This window comes from Cucumis sativus, chromosome 6, assembly GCF_000004075.3.
Source record: "Cucumis sativus cultivar 9930 chromosome 6, Cucumber_9930_V3, whole genome shotgun sequence".
NCBI classification, from domain to species: domain Eukaryota; kingdom Viridiplantae; phylum Streptophyta; class Magnoliopsida; order Cucurbitales; family Cucurbitaceae; genus Cucumis; species Cucumis sativus.
The window spans coordinates 3,054,893-3,077,108 of record NC_026660.2 but is presented as its reverse complement, the minus strand read 5'-3'; the positions used below and the strand labels follow the sequence as shown (position 1 = coordinate 3,077,108).

Here is a 22,216-nt window from a genome sequence, read left to right as displayed (position 1 = left end):
ACTACTTGACCGTTGGGTTCCAAACTTTTAAATGTGATTTTCAAATACTTAAAAGTGATTTTGAATGACTACGTAAAGTGATTTTTAAAATTACCAAATTATATGTAATTGAAAATTTATGACAAATTAATTATAATAGCTTTTTTTTCTTTTCAAAAATGATTTTATATAAAAGTTGGGCACTAACCATCGTCGAAAAAACTTGTTGGAGACGGTGGTCAAAGGTGGCCACAAGAAAATAGAGCTTGTATTTTGCGGCAATGTTCGTTGAAAGTTGACTAACAATGGTCATGGAAAAACGGTCGTCAGTCATTGGGTGGCAACCGTTGTTAAGAAAATAGTTGTCAGAAGTTGATCAACAATAGTCACTAGAAAGTGGCCACTGAAGAAGGTGGTTGGAGGTTGGTCGTTGACAATCATAAAAAAATGGTCACTAAATGTTGGCGGATGTCAGTTGTTGAAAAAACGATAGTTAAAAATTGGCCAAGGACCTTTGCTGAAAAGCGGCCACTAAAGATTGATGGATAGTAATTGTCAAAAAAACAGTCACCAGAAGTTGACCTTCAGTAGTCATCAGGAAACAATTGACAGAGGCATGGTCAGAAGTTGGTCGACGATAGTTGACTAAAAGAATCACCAAAAGTTGGCTAGTAGCATCATAAAAATAAATCATTGTTAATTGGCCGGTGACGGTTGTCGAAAAATGGTTATAAAGGTTGGTCCACAATAGTCACTGGAAAATGGTCAATAAAAGTTGGTTGACAAGCATCGGCTAAAAAAATGGTCGTCGAAAATTCGTGGCAATATCAAAAAATGATAATCAAAGATGGGTAGCAACAATTGTCGAAAGTTGGTTGACGACCATATAAAAGCAGTTACAGGAAATTGACTGCATTGGGTTGTCAAAAAGCGATCATTAGAAGATGGTCGACATCAGTTGCCAAAAAAGCAATCACCAAAAGTTAGTTGGCAATGGATATCTAAGGGGATAAAGGTAAGACTATACATATCTATAACTACATATACTACAAAATTTCATAAACCTCTCCTTGAATTTCATGTTGAAAATTTCATGTTGAAAATTTCATAAACCTCTCCTTGAATTTCATGTTGTAACATAAAATCTCCTTTTGAATTTTATGCAGTAATATATATCGTTCCATGTTCTATATTTGTGCTATATATATAGTGCAATTTTTCTTTTAAAAAGTTTTTGTTTTCCAAATTTTACTAAAAATTCAACACCTCTACTCAATAAAGATGAAAACTAAGTAAAAATTGGGGATAAAATATGCTTAATTTACAAATATAAAAAACAAAATGGTTAGAACAGTGCAACTTTTCAATTAACACTTTAGTGTAAATTTCAACTTTTTAATTAATATTGGAGAGCAATCAGGGAAGGGATCCCCGACGCCAAATCGTGTACATGTTTTAAGTCGATGCCACCATGAGCAATTCCATCACCATCTACTGCCACAGATAATTCTAAACACCTTGCTCTTCTCTGGAAGAGATTTCATTATCATGCCAATAAAATCCAACTAAAAGTTGTAAAACGTCTGAAAAACAAGTTTTTTTTAGTAGAACCATAGTATTTTTTGGTACAACTTCAGGGTGAGACGTTGAATTTTCGAATTAAGATATGGGTTTTGGTCAATACTAATGAATCAAGAAACAAGTTCAATAGCTCAGAATTAAAGTTCACGTGGCTGAGAACTAACAAGGCTTGTGAGTCTCAATTTTCTTGTACAGGCTCATTTCGTAAGACGATTTGTATTCTTTGCCCTAGTAAATCTTGGTTTTCCATATACATATAAAAACTCCTAGAAATAATCAATGACAAAAAGAAGTGAGAAAAAAAGGAACATACATCTCATCTTCCTATGTCCACCCACTGAGACGTTGCATGATTCAACGAAAAAATAAAACCACCAAATCTTCTGTTCTTTCTATTTTGTATCTGGCAGAGTTGCCAGAAAAACATGGAGATGCCCTTTTGAATCTCAACCTGAAAGCACAGAAGTTGATTGTTCAAGAATTTATCTCAAATATTCAAAGGAGGAGATAGTGGGTGACTTTAAATTGAAAGGAAAATCTAAATGAACCACAAAACACAAATACATGTTTCAATGAACTATTCTCATAAAGAAACTCAGTTTCAAAGTGAGGGTACTCCTTAAACTTTCACTTAGACAGATCAAAGGGAAGCTAAAGCAAGTTAAAGTTTCATACAGTTGCCAAAAGACCCCTTGCAGTCTGATCAACATATTGTCTTTCCCCCCTCTCAAAAATATGTAAATGAATAAAGCAATTGAAAGAAAAGAGAGTTCATTAGTACGGAAAATGGGAGGGTACTTGTTAGGATCCTTCTTCAGGATCCTATGAAAATCAGAAAATTTCTAACATGAGTAGAGAAAGAGAGACATTGCTATGCTATTATATATTGAAATGAAATCCAGAAGGTTCACAAGGAAATCAACAACTCAAGGATAATGCAAGCAACAGCGTAAAAGGAAAAGGAAAACAAGAATGTAAAGATGAAGAACAATGCCCCAACTCCTTCGACAAGGCTGATATCTTCTCACTAAAGCTCTCGGCAGGTTTTCACTCGATTATAACCTATTTTGGTAATCCTCAAAACACTCCTTTTATACTTCCTCACAGGTTGATCCCTCCTATAGCCTCCCCACAAACTATCTTCTGTGTAACTCCCATCACACCCCTCACAGCTTCGCTTTTACATTTATATATGTGAATGATTGGAGGCCTAACATTACCGCCCTGCTCGAATTGCACCTTGTCCTTAAGGTGGAACGTGGAAAACTGCTTATTCATCAGATGAACTGATTCCCAAGTTGTTTCACAGTTCAGTCCTCCTTTCCATTTAACCAACCACTCATTTGCCCCCAATTCACTATTCCACCGAACTCCCAACACCGTCTCCAAAAGCACTTGCAGTTCAAAGTTTTCAGCCAATGTCGGTGGTATTCGAAGCACCAGTTGGGTCTATCCTAACTTAAGCTTCAGTTGAGATATACAGAATACGTTGTGAATGGCCGCCTCTGGTGGTAAATCTAATATATACGCCACTTCCCCAATGGACTCGATCACTCTGTAAGGTCCATAAAATTTAGGGGCCAACTTTTCACTTCTTATCCGCACTAACTATCAATGCTGGTAAGGTCTCAAGTTCAAGTAAACTTCATCCCCAACATTGAACTTCAACTTTCTCAAAGCAAATCAGCATGTTTCTTCGTTATCACTTTGTTTTCTTTCAAAGATTGATAACCAAGTATCCATCAATCAACAATTGTTCCGTGCTATTATTGGTAGATTTTCTGTTTCCATATGACAAAAATGGAGGTGGTGGTCTACCAAAAACAATCTGGAATGGCGTAGTCTTTGATGACGCATGAAATGTTGTGTTGTACCAGGTATGCATTATTCCATTTGGTCGGTTGTTCTTTGCAATAACATTGGAGATACGTTTCTAGACAATGGTTGACCCCTCTTAGTTTGGTCTTTGGTATATGGATGGAATCCAGTTCTCCTCTTAAGGACAGTCCCCGTGGCCGATAATAGTTCCTTCCAAAAATTACTCAAGAATATTTTGTCACGATCTATGATTAGCGATTTAGGAACTCCATGTTTGCTCACTACTCTCTCAAGGAAGATTTCTGCTCCTTAGTTTTAAACGAGCGTCAGAGAATGATAAAATGTGCAAACTTGCTATGCCTATCCACTATGACCATGATAGAGTCAAAAGCTCCCGCCTTCAGTAGACCCTCAACAAAATCCATGGTCCAGTCCTCAAGGATTAGCTCCGGCAATGGCAATGGCAATGGCTGTAGGAGGCTGGCGGGAGTTGTCGAATCAAAATCTTATTCCTCTGACAAATCTCATACTGCTCTACATACTTCTTGACATCATTTTTCATTCCTATCCAGTGCATTTCCTCATTCCTTCTTTTGTAGGTCTAGAGCAAACCTGAATGACTTTCCAACACCGAATCATGAAATGTGTGCAACAGGGACAATATTAAAGATGATGTCTATAAGAGCACTAATCTTCCCTTGTAATTTATCCGCCGATAATTAGGTTTTCCCTCTGGATACTCTTTCAAGATATCATTTGTTGATGTTCCTCATCTTTCTCAACTTCATCTAGAACAATCTCAACATCCGCTATTCCCAAGGTTGATAACACGGCCAATTCCACATAATGAGACACATTTGATAGCACATCAACAACTTTGTTTTGAAGTTTCTAGTTGGTATAATATCTCGAAATCATGACCTACCAATTTTGTCAACCACCTATGGAATTGCAATTGCACTTCCCTTTGCTCAATGTGGAATTTCAGAGCTTTTTGGTCCGAAATCACAGAAAATTACTTTTCTAATAAGTAATGTCTCCATTTCTGCACTGTCGTTACCACTGTCATTACCTCTCTCTCATATATAGATTTTGCTTGCGCTCTAGGTGACAATTTCTTACTGTAGTACGCAATGGGCTTAGCATTTGTTAGGCCCCCAGCTACAAATCAATATCATAGGAGAGGTAAAGGCAAGAAAGGGAGAAACGGGTAAGGGTGGGGACCACTGTGAGGTAGGTTATAAATAGAAAGTTTGAGAGAGGGAAGGGTAGATAGTTCCTCAGTATAATCTTCTCAACAGTGAGAGGTTTGAGGGCAAAGACAACCGATTGTGATTGTGCTCGACCATACAGAGCTTGAAATGGAGAGATGTCAGTGGAAGCATTATAGGTGGTGTTATGCCAATATTCTGCCCAGTGCAATCAGACATACCATTGTGAAGGCTTTCCTCTTAAAAGCAACGCGGTAGGCTTTGAAACTTTTATTTACCACTTCAGTTTGACCATTTGATTGTGGATGGAAAACTATGTTTCTATTCAATTAAGTCCCAGCTAGTTTGAATAACTCCAGCCAAAAATGGCTTAAGAACACCTTATCTCTATCAAAAACAATAGATTTTGGGTATATGTGAAGCTTTACATCATCTTCTTCACAAAAACATCAGCTAACCCTCACTGTAAACGGGTGTTCAAGCCTATAAAATGGCTATATTTCGTCAAACGATCCACCACGACAAAGATGACATCGAACCCCTTCGATTTTGGTAGTCCCTTGATGAAGTCCATCGAAATGTCTTCCCATATTGAATTGGGAATGCTCAGGGGCAACAATAGTCTAGCCCCGGCTGTCAACGATTTATTTCTCTAAAAAATTAAACATTCTTAATATCACCCTTCATACCTTCCTAATACAACTCTCTTAGTAATCTTTTATAAGTGTAAGAAACCCGATGTCCTCCAAACACAGAGTCATGGTATGTATGTATTATAGATGGAAGTAACGTGGAGGTCTTAGAGATTACCAAATGACCTCTTAATTTCAGCACTCCTTGCTCGAGTGAGTAATTAGATACACTATCTTCATTCTCCAATAGCTTCTCAATTATTGCCTATGGAGAGCAAACGACCACCAATTCCACCATTGATCAATAGTTACGAGAGAGAAGTAGACTTAGGAGTTTAGAAGGAGCATTTGAGAATGGCTTAACAACATATGAAGAAATTTGCTGATAAAAAAAGAAGAGAACTGGAGAGTTCGAAGTAAGAGATTATGTGCATTTGAAGCTACGACCGAATAAACAAACCTCAGTGACGGCAAGACGTAATGAGAAGCTATCACCTAAGTACTCAAGGCCCTACTGAAATGAAGCAAGAGTAGGGACGGTAGCGTATCGCTTGGCCTTACCAAAAGAAGCTTCAATCCACCTAGTTTTTCATGTCTCGCAGCTAAAGAAAACACTAGGATCAAATAAGACGGTGGAACCAGCACTACCTCCCCTATCGAAGAAATTCAAATGGGTAACCGAACCTGAAGAAGTCTATGGCTATTGCAAAAATCTAAACACAAGAGGATGGGAGATATTAATTGCTTGGAAGGCCCCATTGCTCTATATATAACCCTCTTGTACATTGAGCTTTTGTCTCTCTATTTTTCAATATTTTGATAGTGAGACTCGTTTCCTTTTAATAAAAATTGCTTCGAAGAGACTCCAAATGATACTACTTGGGAAATAATTGAAAATTTTAGCCAACAATTTCCTATGTTTCACCTTGAGGACAAGATGAATTTAGAAGGGGGGAGTAATGTTAGGCCACCAGTTATACATTAATATCATAGGAGAGGTAAAGGCAAGAAAGAGAGAAACGGGTAAGGGTAGGGACCAATATGAGGGAGGTTATAAAAAGAAAGTCTGAACGAGGGAAGGGTAGTTAGTTACTTAGTAGAATCTTCTCGAGAGTGAGGTTGAGGTTAGAGACAATCGATTGTGATTGTGCTCTGAGTGAGTGTACTTGGGGTTATCAACCCATTCTTGTTAATCAGATCAATATCGTCTATCCGCATGCCTTTCAACATTTTGGCTTAACATTGCCCTAACCCAACTCCCGATGCATTGGTCTCTATTATGAAAGGTGATGAAAAATCCGAGAGAGCCAATATAGGGACCAATATCATGGCTTGTTTCAGTTGTTCGAAAGCCTCGATCACTTCGTCATTCCATCTGAACGCATTTTTCTATAGGAGTTTGGTAACTGGTGCCCCAACATCTCCAAAACCCTTTACAAAACATCTATAATACTTGGTTAAACCCAAAAATCCACAAAACTTTGTCACAACTTTTGGTTGGGGCCAATTGACCATTGCTTTAACTTTTTCCCCATTCACCTCCACACCTTTGCTCGAGATTCGATGGCCTACGTATTGAATCCTTGGATGCCCAAAAACACATTTCTTTCCATTAGCAAAAGTGGTTGTCTTTGAGGATGTTAAAAACCACCCCAAGGTGTTTCTCATGCTCTGTTATGTCTGTACGGTGGACTAGGATGTCTTCAAAGAATACCAACACAAAGCATCTTAAGAATGGTCGAAAAACTTGATTCATTAACGATTGGAACGTGGCTGATGCATTGGTCAATCCGAATGGCATTGCCAGAAATTCATCGTGGCCCTCATGTGTACAAAAAGTTGTTTTCTCAATGTCACTCTCCTCCATTCGAATCTGCTGGTACCTTGAGCGAAGGTCTAATTTAAAAAATAGTGCTGCCCCATGTAGCTCACAAAGTAATTTTCACTAGTATTGGAAATTTGTCCATTGTTGTCACTTGGTTCAATTTGATAATCAATGCAGAACCTCCACCCCCCATCATTCTATAATAAGAGCACTGAACCCGAGTATGTACTACAGCCCAGCTGAATAATTCCAGCTTACAATATCTCCGTTACCAATCTCTCGATTTCTTCCTTCTGTATGTAACTATAATTATATGGCTTGACATTAATCAGTTGTTGACATTAATCAATTTCTTCCTTCCTTCTGTGTTGGTTCGTAGTATGTTTAGAAGGTAAGCCCTTAGATAGTTCAAAATCGTCTCATATAGCTTTAACAAGAATTGTATCATCGGCAAATCTTCTTCCTTTCCCTTCTCATATGCTTCTCTTTCCGCTTTAATATTTGTCTCAATTTCAATATTTTGAAATTCAATTAAAAAGCCTTGATTTTCCTCTTTCCAGGTCTTGGAAAGCGTCTTGAGTGACCATTCGACTTTGGTTAATAACAGATCCACCCTGACATGGCCAATGTACCCTCATAAATTCGGTAGTGAGCAACACTACATCCCTAGAATAACATACATTTTACCCAATTTAATTGCTAGGAAATCCCCACAATGGTCAACTCGGTCAGCCTTACTTCCACTCTCTTGCAAATGCCTCTTCCTTCCTGAGTTGTTCCACCCCCAATCGTAACTCCAAACTTTGTCTCCTTTGTAATTGATAGGTTCAGTTCATCCACTAATCTTTTATGGATAAAATTATGGGTGGGTTCCTGTCAATGAATACTACTACGTTCTGACCCTTCACTAAACCTCAGAGCTTCATTGTTTCTTTTGCAGCAAACCCTAATATTGAACACAATGCCACCTTTGTATCCCCCGACACCGCTAGGAAGTTTAATTCAACAAATTGTGTTTCCCCGTCAATGGCCGCGAATTCCTTTCCCAACTTAGCCAACATTTCATTTTCTTCTTCCTCATTCATTATTAACAACTTTAGCTCCCTATTCTCTCTTACCTTACAGCAATGACCATGGGAATACTTCTCATTACATCAGAAACAGAGGCCCTTGTCATGTCGTGCCCTAAACTCACTTTCAGAGTCTCTTTACTGGTGGTTCCTTTTTGACATAGTTCCCCTTAATACGTATAGTAATTTGACATATCTGGGCTCCCCCACCCTTTTCTCTGGGCCTTCTTGTGCTAGTAATCGTGGACTTTCTGGATTCGGCTTTCTTTTTACCTGGCCCATGGGCTCCCCATTTGCTCTAAGGCCAACTTTAGGGATACGTTATGGTCATTCACTAATTGGGCTCCCTTCATGCATTCTTCTTATGACTTTGGGAGACGGCTAACAACCTCCGCCTATAGTTCCAATTCCACCCCGTCATAAATGCATCCATCAACACACTTTCTTCCATCTCCGCCAACGGTGTGGAGTAGCTCAGAAACTTCTTCAAATATTCAGCATATATCCCATCCTGTTTGATTCTTTTCAACCTAGCTCCTAAGCTTCCTTCTTCAATGTGTTGAAAATGTTCGGACATCTGATTTTTTAGATCCTCCCACAACGTTACCTTCTTCTGGTTATTGCTCCACCTGAACCAATTAACTTCATCTTGTGCAAAACTCATGACTGAGGCCTAGACCTTCTCAGTTTCGGCTAAATTATTGATTTCAAAATAATGTTCGACCCGTAACCCACGATTCTAGATTCTCCCCGACGAAAATCGACATCTCTAATTTCTTGTATTTATTCTTGTTTGTTGTTCCTTGTCCCTGGCTATATTGATATGAAATCTAGAGGGTTCACAAGGAAACCAACAACATAAGAGGAAAAGGAAGGGAAGAATGTAAAGTAAAGAACAATGCCCAGCTCGTTCGAGGCTGGTCTCTTCTCCCAAAAGCTCTCAGCAGCTTTTCACTCAAGTATAACCTATTTTGGTAATCCCCAAAACATTCCTTTTATACTCCTCACAGGTGGGTCCCTCCTACAGCCCCGCCCCAAATTAAAAGAGTTCACCCCAAATTAAAATGAAGATATCCCCAACGAAACCTAGAGGAAGAAGAGGACAACACTGAACAAAGAGCCAGTAGCAAATTTTCCAAGAAAAAAAAACTCTACCAATAACTAGAGAGGTCTTTATACATGTGTTGCATAGATTAGATAACATTTATCGAAAAAATTGCTCGGGAGGGGAAAAAACAATATAAAATTGACCTTTCCACCATGGGGCTGTGAAGGGACCAACTGCAGAAAATCAGTTCAACAGCTCCAATGCACACAACTCATTCTGTTGGCAGTTGACCTGCAGATTCCTTTGAACATTCTGTATAGTGATCAAAGTAAAATAAGAATAAAATTTATGATATCAAACAAGTATTCAGACCAAAGAAAATGAATGGTGTAATGTTAGCGACATGGCCCTTTCCTGTCTCCCCATACATGCAAGAAAATTCAATCAGAAGTTATGTGATCTTACTCCTTCTCCCAAGTCAAGACACCGGATGATGCAAAGGTAATAATTTTTGTCCAAATTATCTTCTGATTGACAGGTAAAATACCAAAGGAATCAAATTATCCTTGGCTGCAATAGTTGCTCATGGGTGCATGAAATGTGTAGCACATCTTCAAAGGTTTTCTTGAGTGCATGATCAAACCCTCCAAAATGGTTACCACGGTTGAATTACTGATCACACTCTTGGAGGCATTCGCATAAACCATGGGCGTAACAACAAAAACAATTGGTCCAGAAATCTCTTCAAGGCTTGTCTTCTCGTCGCAACCAATTGATATCCTGCTCGATGAAATATTTCTAAGTTAAACATGTGGTTGTTGGAGGATTCGAACCTTTAACTCTTAGGTCAAAACTTTAAACATTACAAATACAACAATACGAGTTAAAATTAAGGGAATATGGTGACTATGTTAAATTAAGACAGCAGAGAAACTGGAGGCTCCAAATTACAAAAATGATATTTGCAGAACATCACATAAACAACCATAAAATATTCTCAAATTCACTTTCTAAATTATATTTTGAAAAAAATCCAAAATATTTATTTTCTTCAATGAATTCTTACATAATTGTCAGAGGTGTGCTTTACTAATGTATTGCCCAATGCCCGACTTGTATACTAATATCAAGTACTTTAGCTGCACATCGTAAATCACTTGCTTTGAACTTTTGTTCCATTTTCATTATTTCAATGAATCATTCTCTTTGGCTCAAAGTAATAACAACTAACAACGTAATAATAACAAGGGTAAACATAAACCTGAACCTTGTACAAGTTGTACTTTGTCTAAAGAATTCCCTTTAACTTTCAAAAGATTCATTAATACCCTTTAACTTTAAAAAGGTTAAAAAAAACACCCTACTATTAGTTTAAACATAAATAGTTAGTACAATATTTCAAAAATACCTCTGTACTTTCAAAAGTTTCATTAACACATGTCACCTTCAAACTTTCAAAAAGAAAAGTCCAAAAATACTTTAACTATTAGTATATGGACGGAAACCAGTAGTTCCTTGTTTCAACAATACTGTTGAAAGTTAAAAGTTCCATAAAAAGAAAAGGCTAAAACATGTCATTACCATTAATATATTGACAGTAAACTAATGCAAGAGAAGGAAATGGAGAGGGAGGTGAAATGGGGTGTAGATAAATGCTTTCATCGTTATACTAATGGTAACTGATAAAACCTTTTTTCAACTTTTTTTCAATGTCAAGGGTATTAATTGATAATTTTATATAATATATTGAATAAATCAAATTTTACATAATAACCTATAAAATTGGTGAATAAAGAGAGACCAAAATACTAATTTTATATAAACCCAATACACCCTCCCTCAAACTCATGGTGGTAGAATCACGAATAACTTGAGTTCACTAAGAAAACATCTGAATCAAATCAATAGATCTAGGATAAAATCAGAAACCCGTAAAGAACCAAACACACAAAGAACTTCTAGGTTACAGACAAACCCATGAAGAACGAGACTAAAAACTTCTGGGTTAGAAACATAGATCCTCATATAGACATCTATAACAAAACCTACGAAGAACGAAACAAGAATGTATGGGCAATAACAAAGATCGTCATAGAGAGATCTATAACAAAACCCACAAAACCTTATTTGAAAACGAAACAGATACCCAAAGGATGAAACTTGAAAAGAATCAACTAAGCATTAACCAAACTGGTCTAATTATATTGAACTGAGCTGGATTGATCAAACCAAACCAGTTTGGGTTGACTGAACCAATCGAAAAACTGGACCAAATGAGCTTAACAAAACAGCTTAAACAAGTTTAATTGAACTGGATCTGAAACTTCACTGAAAATACCCTAAAAGTTGAATCTTAAATCCAGATGAATGGTATCATGATCACTGAGCGTGAGTTGAATGAGACAACGACAAAAAAGCAACGCAGCAACGCGAATCAGGGTAGCGTAGATCAGGGAGGCAATGTGCGGCAGCTATGACGATGGCACATGAATGCGGTTGCCGACGAGGTGAGACAGCAGGTGATGAAGGACCTGAATAGAGTGGATCTAGGGTGGTCTAGGCACACGAATTGAACAGAGGCTAATGAGGGATCAAATCTACAAGTGGGTCTGCCTTCGTCGATGACTAGTCAAATCGACAGAGGCAAAGGTTGAACAAACTTGTGGCAGCTAGGGTTCAATGAGAGCAAGATTGTGCCAGCTAGGTTTGAACAAAATCTAGAGATCTGTTACCATGATAATTTTATATAATATATTGAATAAATCAAATTGTACATAATAACCTATTATATTGGTGAATGAATAGGGACCAAATACTAACAATAATGAAGGAAAAGTACAAATATGGAAAATATTAAATAAGAATAAACCCAATAAATCCTAATTTCCTTCAACATTAATGATTTTGAAAAAAAAAAGTTGTGCTGTATTTTCTATCTGTTTCCATCCATTTATTAGGAGTTAAGAGTAGCTTTGAAATTTCCTTTTGAAGTATAAGGGCGTTAATAACACTTTTGAAAGTTTAATGGTAATGTTAAATAAAGTACAAAGTTGAATATTTTACATAATTTAGCTTAACAATAATAATAAACAATAGCACTTTGGTTCCATATATTTGAGTATTTATTGAAAACTTGATGACCAAAATAATCAGATGTTGGTGAATTACACAACTGACTGGACAATTAAAAATCAGAGGGCTCAAGACACATACCATTTGACATAGGCTATCCGACAGCTGAAGTGCTTCTTCCCACCTTCTAACTCTGATAAGCCCCATAAGAAGGTGGACAAACGTACCAAGATCTGGTATAACACCATCTCTTATCATATCATAAAATAACTCAAACGCGTGACCAATCTTACTTGCATAAGAAAAGCTGTAAATCAAACTTGTATACAGATTTTTCTTTGCAGCCATAGACATGGAAGCTGATATAACCTCTTTGTGGAGCTCCAGTGCCACTTCCAGTCTTCCTGCCTTAACAAAGTTATCAATCAAAACCTTGTATAGAAGAATAATTGGTGCAGAACCATTCTTCTCAACTTCCTCTAAGAGCCCAAGTGAGAGAATGAACTCCCGTTTATAGCCTTCAATAACTTTACAGTAGCTCGATACATGTTTTGGCCAGTATGTCTGTTTCATTTCTTCCAACAGTGCATAGGCCTCATCTAAATGGCCAGTAGCACAACAATGGTTGATCAACACTGTGTAGGTGACAAAATTTGGAGCACAGCCTTTTGAGCCCATTTCCCTGAAAAGCTCAAGGCATTTGTCAACTTTACCAGCTTTCCCAAAGCCATCAATCATTGCAGTGTAGGTCACAACATTTGGTTTACATCCCTTCTCTTCCATCATCAACATAAGCTTATAAGCTTCATCTGTCTTTGCTACTTTAGAAAGGCCATCAATCATCTCTGTGTAGATAACAATGTTTGGAGCACAAGAATTCTCTAACATTTTGGATAACACCTTCAAAACAAGATCTAAACGTTTATCCTTGAATAGTCTATCAATAAGAGAGCTATAAGTATAGACATTGGGATTATACCCATGCTCTACCATCTTATGAAACACCTCTTGTGCTTCATCCAACTTTGCAGCCTTACAAAATCCATCAATTAGTGCATCATATACAATGGTGTTTGGTTCACAGCCATCCACAAACATGGTCTCCAACAAGTCACGGGCATCTTTGACTTTATGGGCCTTGCATAAACCATCCACCAAAGCTCCATACGTAACAACATTTGGCTTTTCAGCCACATTATTTTTTATTTTAAAATACATATCTACATCAGGAATGTCTGCATCACCTCTCATTCTTGCATAAATCTGGCAAGCTTTTTCTATATTCCCTGATTTACAATAGCCATCAATTAAAGCTGTATATGTAATGACATTAGGAAAACAACCCTTGGCTATCATTAACTCAAAAAGTTCATTAGCAACAGAAACTTTCTTAGCCTTAAGATATGCATGGATAAGGGTTGTATAAGTCACCACAGTAGGTTCACAGCCATCTCTTACCATTTCATCTAGCCAATTGTGAGCTTGTTTAATGATGCCAGCTTTAGAAAAACAATCAATTAAAATTGTGTATGTATAAACATCAGGAACCACACCAGTCCCTTTCATTTCTTTAAAAAGAAAAAAGGCATTTTCTACCCTGGATGCATTACATAGAAAACCTATCACTTCAGAATATGTAGAAGTATCAGGGACGAAACCATTACCCATCATTTCATGGATTACTTTATAAGCTTTCTCAAATTTCCCAAAGCCACAAAGGCATCGAGCAAAGCTTACAACGTTGACCTTATTTAAGACGGTTCCAGCAGAAAGCATCTCATTGTAAGCTTTCTCAGCCAACTCAAATGTAACTGGCCCAGGTAATTCTCCACCACTACAAATACTGCCAATTAAGATGTTGTAAACCACATAGCCAGGCTTGCATTCACATTTTTCCATTTTCTTAAGCAACTTATAAGCATATGAAAAATCATCTGATTTGCAATAAGCATGAACAAGAGAATTAAATATCGTATAACTAGGATAACAGCCTTCTGCAATCATCATGCTTAGAATTCTTTTACATCGACCCAACTGTTTTTTATTTAAACAACCACAAAGCAGTATCCTATAAGTCTGAACATTAGGGATGCAAGAAGTAGACCGCATCCTGTTCAAAAAATCCATTGCTTCTTCAAAAAACGAAGCTTCACACAGTCCAGATATCATCTTATTATAAAGAATCGTATTAGGGACAAAATCTTCTTTTTCAATTAATGAGAGAGCCTCTCTCCATTTGCCCACTTTGCAGAGAGCTTGAGCAAAAAAACCAAGAGTAAACTCATCCATACTCAATCCTAATTCTGACATCTCTCTATGAACCAATTGAGCAGTGTCCAACTTATCCGCCCTGAGAAAGACTTGAACTAAAGCATTATAAGTCATTCGGGTAGGCTTGTACCCAAAGTCCTTAAGCCTCCCGAGCTCTTCCAATGCTACATTCCACAACCCATTTCGGCAACACTTTCTAATCAACACATTAAGCAACTTTCCAAGCACCTCTTTATCATCACCCCTAATTTCCCTAAGAAACTCCTCCGGTACTCGATCATAACTACCACGCTCAAAAACATCTAACAACGCGATGTACACAGCCGGAGTATGATCATAACCAATTTGTCGACCAGCCCACAAAAAGAACTTGACACACAGTTCAGGACTTTTCAAAAAACTCAAAATCTCAACCACTAAATCAGGATTCAACTTCTGCCTGAACTGCCTAAGTACAATATGGGTTTTTTCCCCGAACCCATCATCACAATTGCGAACTGCATCTAGTATCAAAAAGGCCTCGTTTGAAATCTTAACAGTCTGAAGCGTCCGGTGTGAAGAACAAGAGTCAGCATGAGAATCCAACAAGGAATCACGCAGAAGCGAGACTTCTTGGGGCGAAAAGCACTGGACACGGGAAGTGTCAGACGAAAGCGACTGATCGGGATCAACCAAACCTGGGAGATCGTCCGGAGAAGAAGTGGAAAAGTGGGCAAAGGGGGAGGAATGAGAGTAAATGGGAAATGGGTTTGAAGAGAAGAAGGAGTTGGATCGAATTGGAGAAGAAATGAAGGAGAATGAGAGAAAATGGAGAGATTTCAGCCCCCTTCTGCTCATTACTCGCAACAACTTGGAAATGGGAATTTAGGACTGGGTTTATGAAGGGTTTATTTGGTCAAAGAGAACCCTCATGTAAAAACCTTGAGCGGTGTTTGGCCATTGTTTGGAATCAACGGGATTTGGCATTCAAAGCCATATCGAATAGGTTTGGGCACTTAAAAAATAAAATTCAAATTCATGGTTTTGGAATATATATATTGAACGGTATCCATGTTAGAAAATATTTCACTTCAACCTCTTATCAATGATTGATGATCGTTGACAATAAATATTGGTCAACTTCACAATCAATCTTTGATGACCAATCAATGGTCATAATAACCGATTGTCTTCACTATCGACTTTGGATCATCTTGATTATCGACTCTTCTTGACAGTTAATTATTGATGGTTGATTATCAATCGTCTTGACCGTCGATTATCAATTGTTTTGATCGTTGGTGACCTACAACTTTAGACGTCACTGTCATCAAGTGAACATCTTAACCATCGATGACCAATCGTTATTGTTAATATTGATCATAGTGCCTATTAATAAATGATCGTGGTGATGGTCAATGACTGATAGCCATGACCCTTGCCGATTGACTATCATGACAGTTGCGACCAACCAATCGTCTTAATCATTGGTGACTGTTATCCATTTCATCATTGATCGGTGACCATCTTTATAAAGGCTTCGTACACTATCTCCCATAGGTTTGAATAGCAAACACTATTCAAGCCCATAGATACTTTTTTTTTCTTAATTCAATCTAGAAATTTCATTAGCAACTTCGAACAACACCCCAGTGACCATCATCAGTGGACCATTGGGTGTCATTTCCAACAACTCCAAACTTCCGTTCACCAACACCAGCGACCACCACCAACCTTGAAAAATTAATAAAAATGGTTTTTTGAAAAAACTTCTTTAGTTATTCTAAATAGGCATTTGACTTAATCACGACAATATTTTTTAAAATACATTTTCTTTTTTTTTCTTTGAGAGTTTTTTAATAATAATAATCATTAGATCATCTTTTTTTAATTCTCTTTTCTCTTACTTGTTTAAAACTAATTTTTCCTTCATTTATTGAAATTGTTTTTATTTTGTTATATTTTTCTAGGTGAAAATTGATGACCTAGTGATCTCGGGTATAAATCAAATATCAATATACGGTTAAAAAAATTGATAAATCTATTAAAAATTGATAAATGATGAAATTTAGGATATACGGTTAAAAAAAACTAAACAAACTAGCTAAACTCATGTGTTCAAAATTAGCACCCAAAACGGGCATGAGAAACCCAAATTTTCAAATCTTACACCCAAACACATGCATTTGTAATTTACAGACATCAGAACCCCATCACATAAGTCTTCAAGCATTTAATTTTCATGCATTTGATTTCGAACTTGCACGTCAAACTCCTCTGTAATTTGTTTTGGTTTTGTTTTTTCCCTCACAAATCGTGATAGTTCAAAACCGTCTTTGGTTAATAATAAAAACAAAAAGTTTGTTAATTGAGTTATAATAATTATAGAGAAAGTTGACACAAATAACTATGTGAGGAATGTGAGTAAGGAGATGGTAAACTTCTTTAATAGGGTCCCACCCAACTTAATTCTCTCAAATTACTCAAATTGTCAAACACCACCTAAATGAATTAAATCATTAATCATGCTCTATTTGGCACGATGATTTAAAGACGGATCATTTTAGATTTCACGATTTTAAAGGTAGGAAATAATTTAAAATTCCTATTTGTATTTTGAATAAATAGAAACTTGTTAAAAATTAGGATAACTTATTGCTTGGAAGGACAGAATTACTGAAAATATTTACAAATATGACAAATTTTTACTTTCTAGCAATGACCGAATCTATTGTGGTCTATCATATTTATAAATAAGTTGGCTTAACTTGCTATATTTGAAAACATCTTTTAAATTAAACTCTTTCTTATTTGGATATTCACAATAAATGAAAAAGTGTGTTATTTTACTATTTTGCCACCCTAATGTTTTAATAACTTGTTTTAATCATTAAAATTTATATTAATGTTGGGGCCATTTGGCCTAAACAACTCAACATAAACACTTCAATTTTGCATTTACTAAGTAGATCTATCTTTTCATCTTTTTCTACTTTTTCATATTTATGGAGGAACTTCGTATTTTTGTCTATGTTTATTTTTCACATTTATCAAGTAACTTCATATTCTTCTCTTAATCTACTCTTTACATTTAGTAATAATTTCATCTTACAAGTTTACACAACAAACATACTAATTTCAAACTTTATAACTTCAATTAGTGAGTCAAATGATCTCATAAATTACAATGTCGTTGGCATATAATTATAGAAGCATATGATTCAGTCATAACAAATTAACTTATTCAATTAAAACTTAAAAATGTCATTATTATTGTTAAAAATTTAAGAAAAATGTTTAAATTCCAATGAAGAAATTGATCGGTGCGATTTTAGAGGAGTCTGTGGTCGTTAATATAACCCCTCTTAACTTTTCATTCAAGAAAAAAAAAACACGAAGGCTCAAAGTTGCCAAGAATATGAAATAAGTCACTCAACTCAGGAGAAAAGACAAGAAATTTTTTATCATCTTCCTGATGTTGACATTCTTGATATGTTAGAACAATTGTTGAAAGCCCGACTAATTCACTTTCCTGAGTCCAAACAACCAAATGAGATCCAAAAAGTGGACGATCCAAACTATTGTAAGTACCATCGAGTCATCAGTCACCCAGTGGAGAAATGATTTATTTTATTAGAGCCAATTCTAAAAATTGCTCGATAAGCATTGTGGAAGGAAGGAAACTAAGTATTTTTGTGAGTGATTTTCTAAAAGAAATAAGTGTTTTGAAAGCATTCTTTCTAAGTCTTTATGTTGTTGTAAATACTTAATGTATTGTATTATTGTTGATGATGTTGTTATTTGAAAAGAAAACTAATGTTTCTTTGTGATGATTATGATGCTTGTATACGAGTAAACAATTAGCCTTATTTCTATGAATAGATTAACTATTATGTGTACATAATGAGTAAAGGCAACCATGAGAAAAAGTCTTCATGGCAAGATGAAGTTGACCAATGCCTAAAAGGAGCGTATTGAGCTTGGCAGCTTGAGCAACGACAATGAACCAGAAAATTTCCCAAGGGATGCTGGTGACATGAATCTTAGGTCTATGCAAGAAAATGACTCATGTTCTTAGTGGAAAGGAATAAGTAGAAGCTAATATGTAATTGTGTTTTATTGAAATAAGGCGTTGAGGTCCTATTTATGAAAATGAATTTATTGATTGAACTATATTCTCCAAAAGAATTTTTAAAACCTCACTCACTAAATATTTGACTTATGTGTTAAGTTTTCTTTCCCAGGTATGAGACATTGAGGCCAAGTAAAGAATGATAGGATAAGCTGCTACTCATTGAGGCAAGCAAGCTAGTCGTTTAATTGAAGAAGCTTTAAGATAAAGTTTATGTTTTAAGCTTTGTTGTAAAGAGAGCATATTAATTGACACATGTTGTTAAGTTAGTAAAGAGAAGTTGTTTATTCCGCTGCGTTGTGTTATTTTTGACGATAAGCTAAGGTTCAAGTTGCGTTGAGATTGATTATTAAAGTAATTTCGCTTACTAGGCATTCACCGTGCTATCTCACGGTGAGATACGCGTTGAGTGTCTAGGTGGTCACGTCTCCACTTGGTCGCGGAAAGTGACACATGGGGCAGAGTGTGACAACATTTAACTTAACAAGACAAATAACGGAGAGTTCTCTCACATTAATTACTTCTTATGTCATTTACCCTTTTTTATTTAGACTTTAATAGTTATGAAAGATTAAAAAAAAGTGGGAGAATGAAAGTAGAAAGAAATTGCATTCAAACTTAAAACGGTAGGTCTTTTGGCCATTATGTTCAAATTACAAATACAATTATAAAATTTCCAAAATGAAAGTATAGAGATATGCATAGAGTCGTTGAGTATGATTTCTCATACTCATTAGCCAACTTTTTGCCTATACACTGAGGGGAAGCGAAAGGGGTGATCTCTCAACTCTGTTATAAGTTCTCACCTAAAACAAAGAAGAAAAAATGGAAGTTGGAAGTGAGCTTGCTCTTCAATAGAATTCACACACCCGTTCTTGAAGACGTAGCATTCTATTTATAGGCAAGGATTGACATGGCATGTCAAAGTTTATGTGTCACACCCCTTCCCGGAGCTCCTTTCCTGAACCTCTAACATAGCTCTAAAAGAGGGTGTGTGGGCTGCCATATCTTGACAACATTCACCAACCAACTAACCCGTCTAACTTAACTAGCAGTTACAACACAAATGCATGCTTGAAAGGAACAACAACACAAGCCACGTGCTTTTACTAACAATTTGAACTACTAGTTGCAACTTTTGCGATACATTAGCAGAAACTTAAACTTGATGATATTAATCTTTTCACTAATCTAACCCACAACTTTAAAACTTTAACTATAAATATTAGACATGTCCACTTTGAACCTTACTTACAGATCCAAGACTAACTTCCATTATATCTTAACAATTGCTATTATACTAAATGACCTGATAACAGTAAGCTCAATATTAGGGAATACACAATTCATACTTGAAATGTGAGAAATCATTTGAAAGAATAAGTCAAAAGACTTAGTGAGTGATGATTTTTATAAAACATGCATTTTAAATCAATTATGCGTAAATTCTTGGTTTATAAAAACAATCAAGCAGTTGAAAATCATTTCATAAACTTGATACTTGAACTTAATACATTTGATAACATTTGATCAATATTTCTTGATCATAAATCCACAACCCGTTCTTAGCATGAAATCTAGGTGTTGGTAACACCTCATCGTCAAAAGATGACCTAGATGGCAGAACACCTCATCATCAAAAGACAAACTTCTCTCAACATAGGAACAATTTTCACTTTATCCTTCTCCTCGTAGGTACAACAAAGTGTACTTTCCTTCATATATTTAAGCAACATTCTCTCAGTTGTTGGTTATGGCAAATAATCCTATCCTATATCCAAAGACAAAATGTAATGAACGAAGATGGAAGTGATCAATGAAGAGAATATTTGCCCTAAAACTCTAAAAGAATCATCAAAGAAGAAGTTGGAAAGTTCGACTAAAGGTGAAAAGCTTAGATTTACACTAACATTCTCACCAAACATTTATTCTCAACTAATATTTGTTGTTGATATCGAGAAAGGGGCAACAGTTGAGGAGAGACTTTTTAAAATCATGAGGAAAATGATCAAATATAATATTTTGTGCACACTTAGTAATTAAAAACAACCCATTCTTCACCTAACAATTTTGATAGTATTGATTAAACTAACTTAGTTTTCCCAAAACCACACTTTTTGAAAAAAGAAAGAAAAAATAGATCACCTTTGTATTGCACATAATGTCCAAACTTGAAAGTTGAAACCCACAACTCCACAAGTGATGAAGTCAAAAAGTGAAAGGTTGTAATATATATATATATAATAGCTTAGAACAGGGAACACATTGTGCGGCTAATACTTTTTTAACTTTTTGGGCTGCTCGGTCAATTCTCTTTTCTCCGTTGATAGTGACCAAAAAGCTAAAAATAATTCCCTAAAAAAAAGTAAAATAAAATGAACCCACCAAATTTCTAAATATATATATTTAGAAAGTAGTGGAAAATAGTAAACACTTGCAAAATAATAAAATTCTAACCGTTCAAAACAATCTTTCAAATGCTAATATCTTTATACACCAATTGAGCAACTTTTTATTTGACAACTTAATTTACTAGTTTATTACTATATACTATTTAGTAATGGTTAAATATAATGATTTCTTCACAAAGTTAACCTCTAATGATAATTAATTATTTATTTAGGATTTAGGGTAAATGTGTATGTAATTATGGATAAAAATAATTAATAATATTTAATTTTTTACTTAAATTTAAATTTTATGTCACTAACATTGGTTTTGAATAACTAATAACATATTTCTCAAGTGAAAAAAACTGAAAAATATTTGTAACATACCAAAATTTCAAAATCTATTGACGATATATACCGATTGATATTAATATCTATCAATATCAATGGAAGCCTATCATTGAAAATTGATATATTATAAAATTTTACTATAATGATAAAAGTTTTAATTTATTCTACTTGAAAAAATTCTATTAATAATTTTAAAATCACTCACAAACCGTAGATTGGACAATAAATAAAAGAAGTCTTTTCAAAAGTGACTTATTTGATTCTCCCTTCAACAAATATTCAAGGAAAATAAATATTTAAGTAAGAAAAAAAAGTTACAAATGGTACTTTTAAAACTGTTTTTTTAAATTTTATTCTAGTTCTTATAATCTGATAAAATCCTTATAAAAAGTCCTTCACGATCGATAAAATTGAAGAGATAGTTACAAATTTAGCAATTAGATTTAAAATAATTAGGTATATAACAACATTTAAAAAAATTGTAAATATAATAAAAGTTGTCTAATTCTATCAATGACAGAAGACTATCATCGATAGACCATGTTGTAAATATTGGTTTATCATAACTATAGATTTTGCTGTATTTGCAATTTTTTTAGATATTGTTTTATCCTTAAATATTATTCTTAAAATGACAATAAAAGAAAATGCAATCGTTGGATAGAGTTTTATTAGAAAAAGAGACCAAATTTGTTAAATAAAATTGGTTGGTGTTAACATTTACATGGTATTTTTTTGGGTCAAATAAAGAGAAAGAAAGCACGAAAGAATATATGTGTGTGTGTGTGTGATGTTGGTTGGTGTAGGGTGTAGCACTATAAAATATTTGAAACCATATTGATACGCTTTCACTAGCA

General features: G+C 35.4%; 1 protein-coding gene across 1 annotated transcript; it reads right to left on the bottom strand.

Moving 5' to 3' along the window:
* Positions 1-1,554: 1,554 nt before the first annotated feature.
* Positions 1,555-15,469, bottom strand: LOC101206518 (pentatricopeptide repeat-containing protein At1g06710, mitochondrial). Its single transcript, XM_004140932.3, has 4 exons — positions 12,378-15,469; positions 9,630-9,944; positions 9,368-9,476; positions 1,555-2,011 (listed from the first exon to the last, which is right to left on the bottom strand). The coding sequence occupies exons 1-2, from the start codon at positions 15,342-15,344 to the stop codon at positions 9,909-9,911; spliced, it is 3,003 nt and encodes a 1,000-aa protein (XP_004140980.1). The 5' UTR covers positions 15,345-15,469; the 3' UTR covers positions 1,555-2,011; positions 9,368-9,476; positions 9,630-9,908.
* Positions 15,470-22,216: the final 6,747 nt, after the last annotated feature.

Bases quoted from the DNA above. Each gene is read 5' to 3' on its own strand.
- LOC101206518 (XM_004140932.3), bottom strand. From the start codon at position 15,344: ATGAGCAGAAGGGGGCTGAAATCTCTCCATTTTCTCTCATTCTCCTTC. The intron at 9,945-12,377 runs GTATGTGTCTTG...TTCATCGAGCAG, and splicing joins CGGATAGCCTATGTCAAATG to GATATCAATTGGTTGCGACG.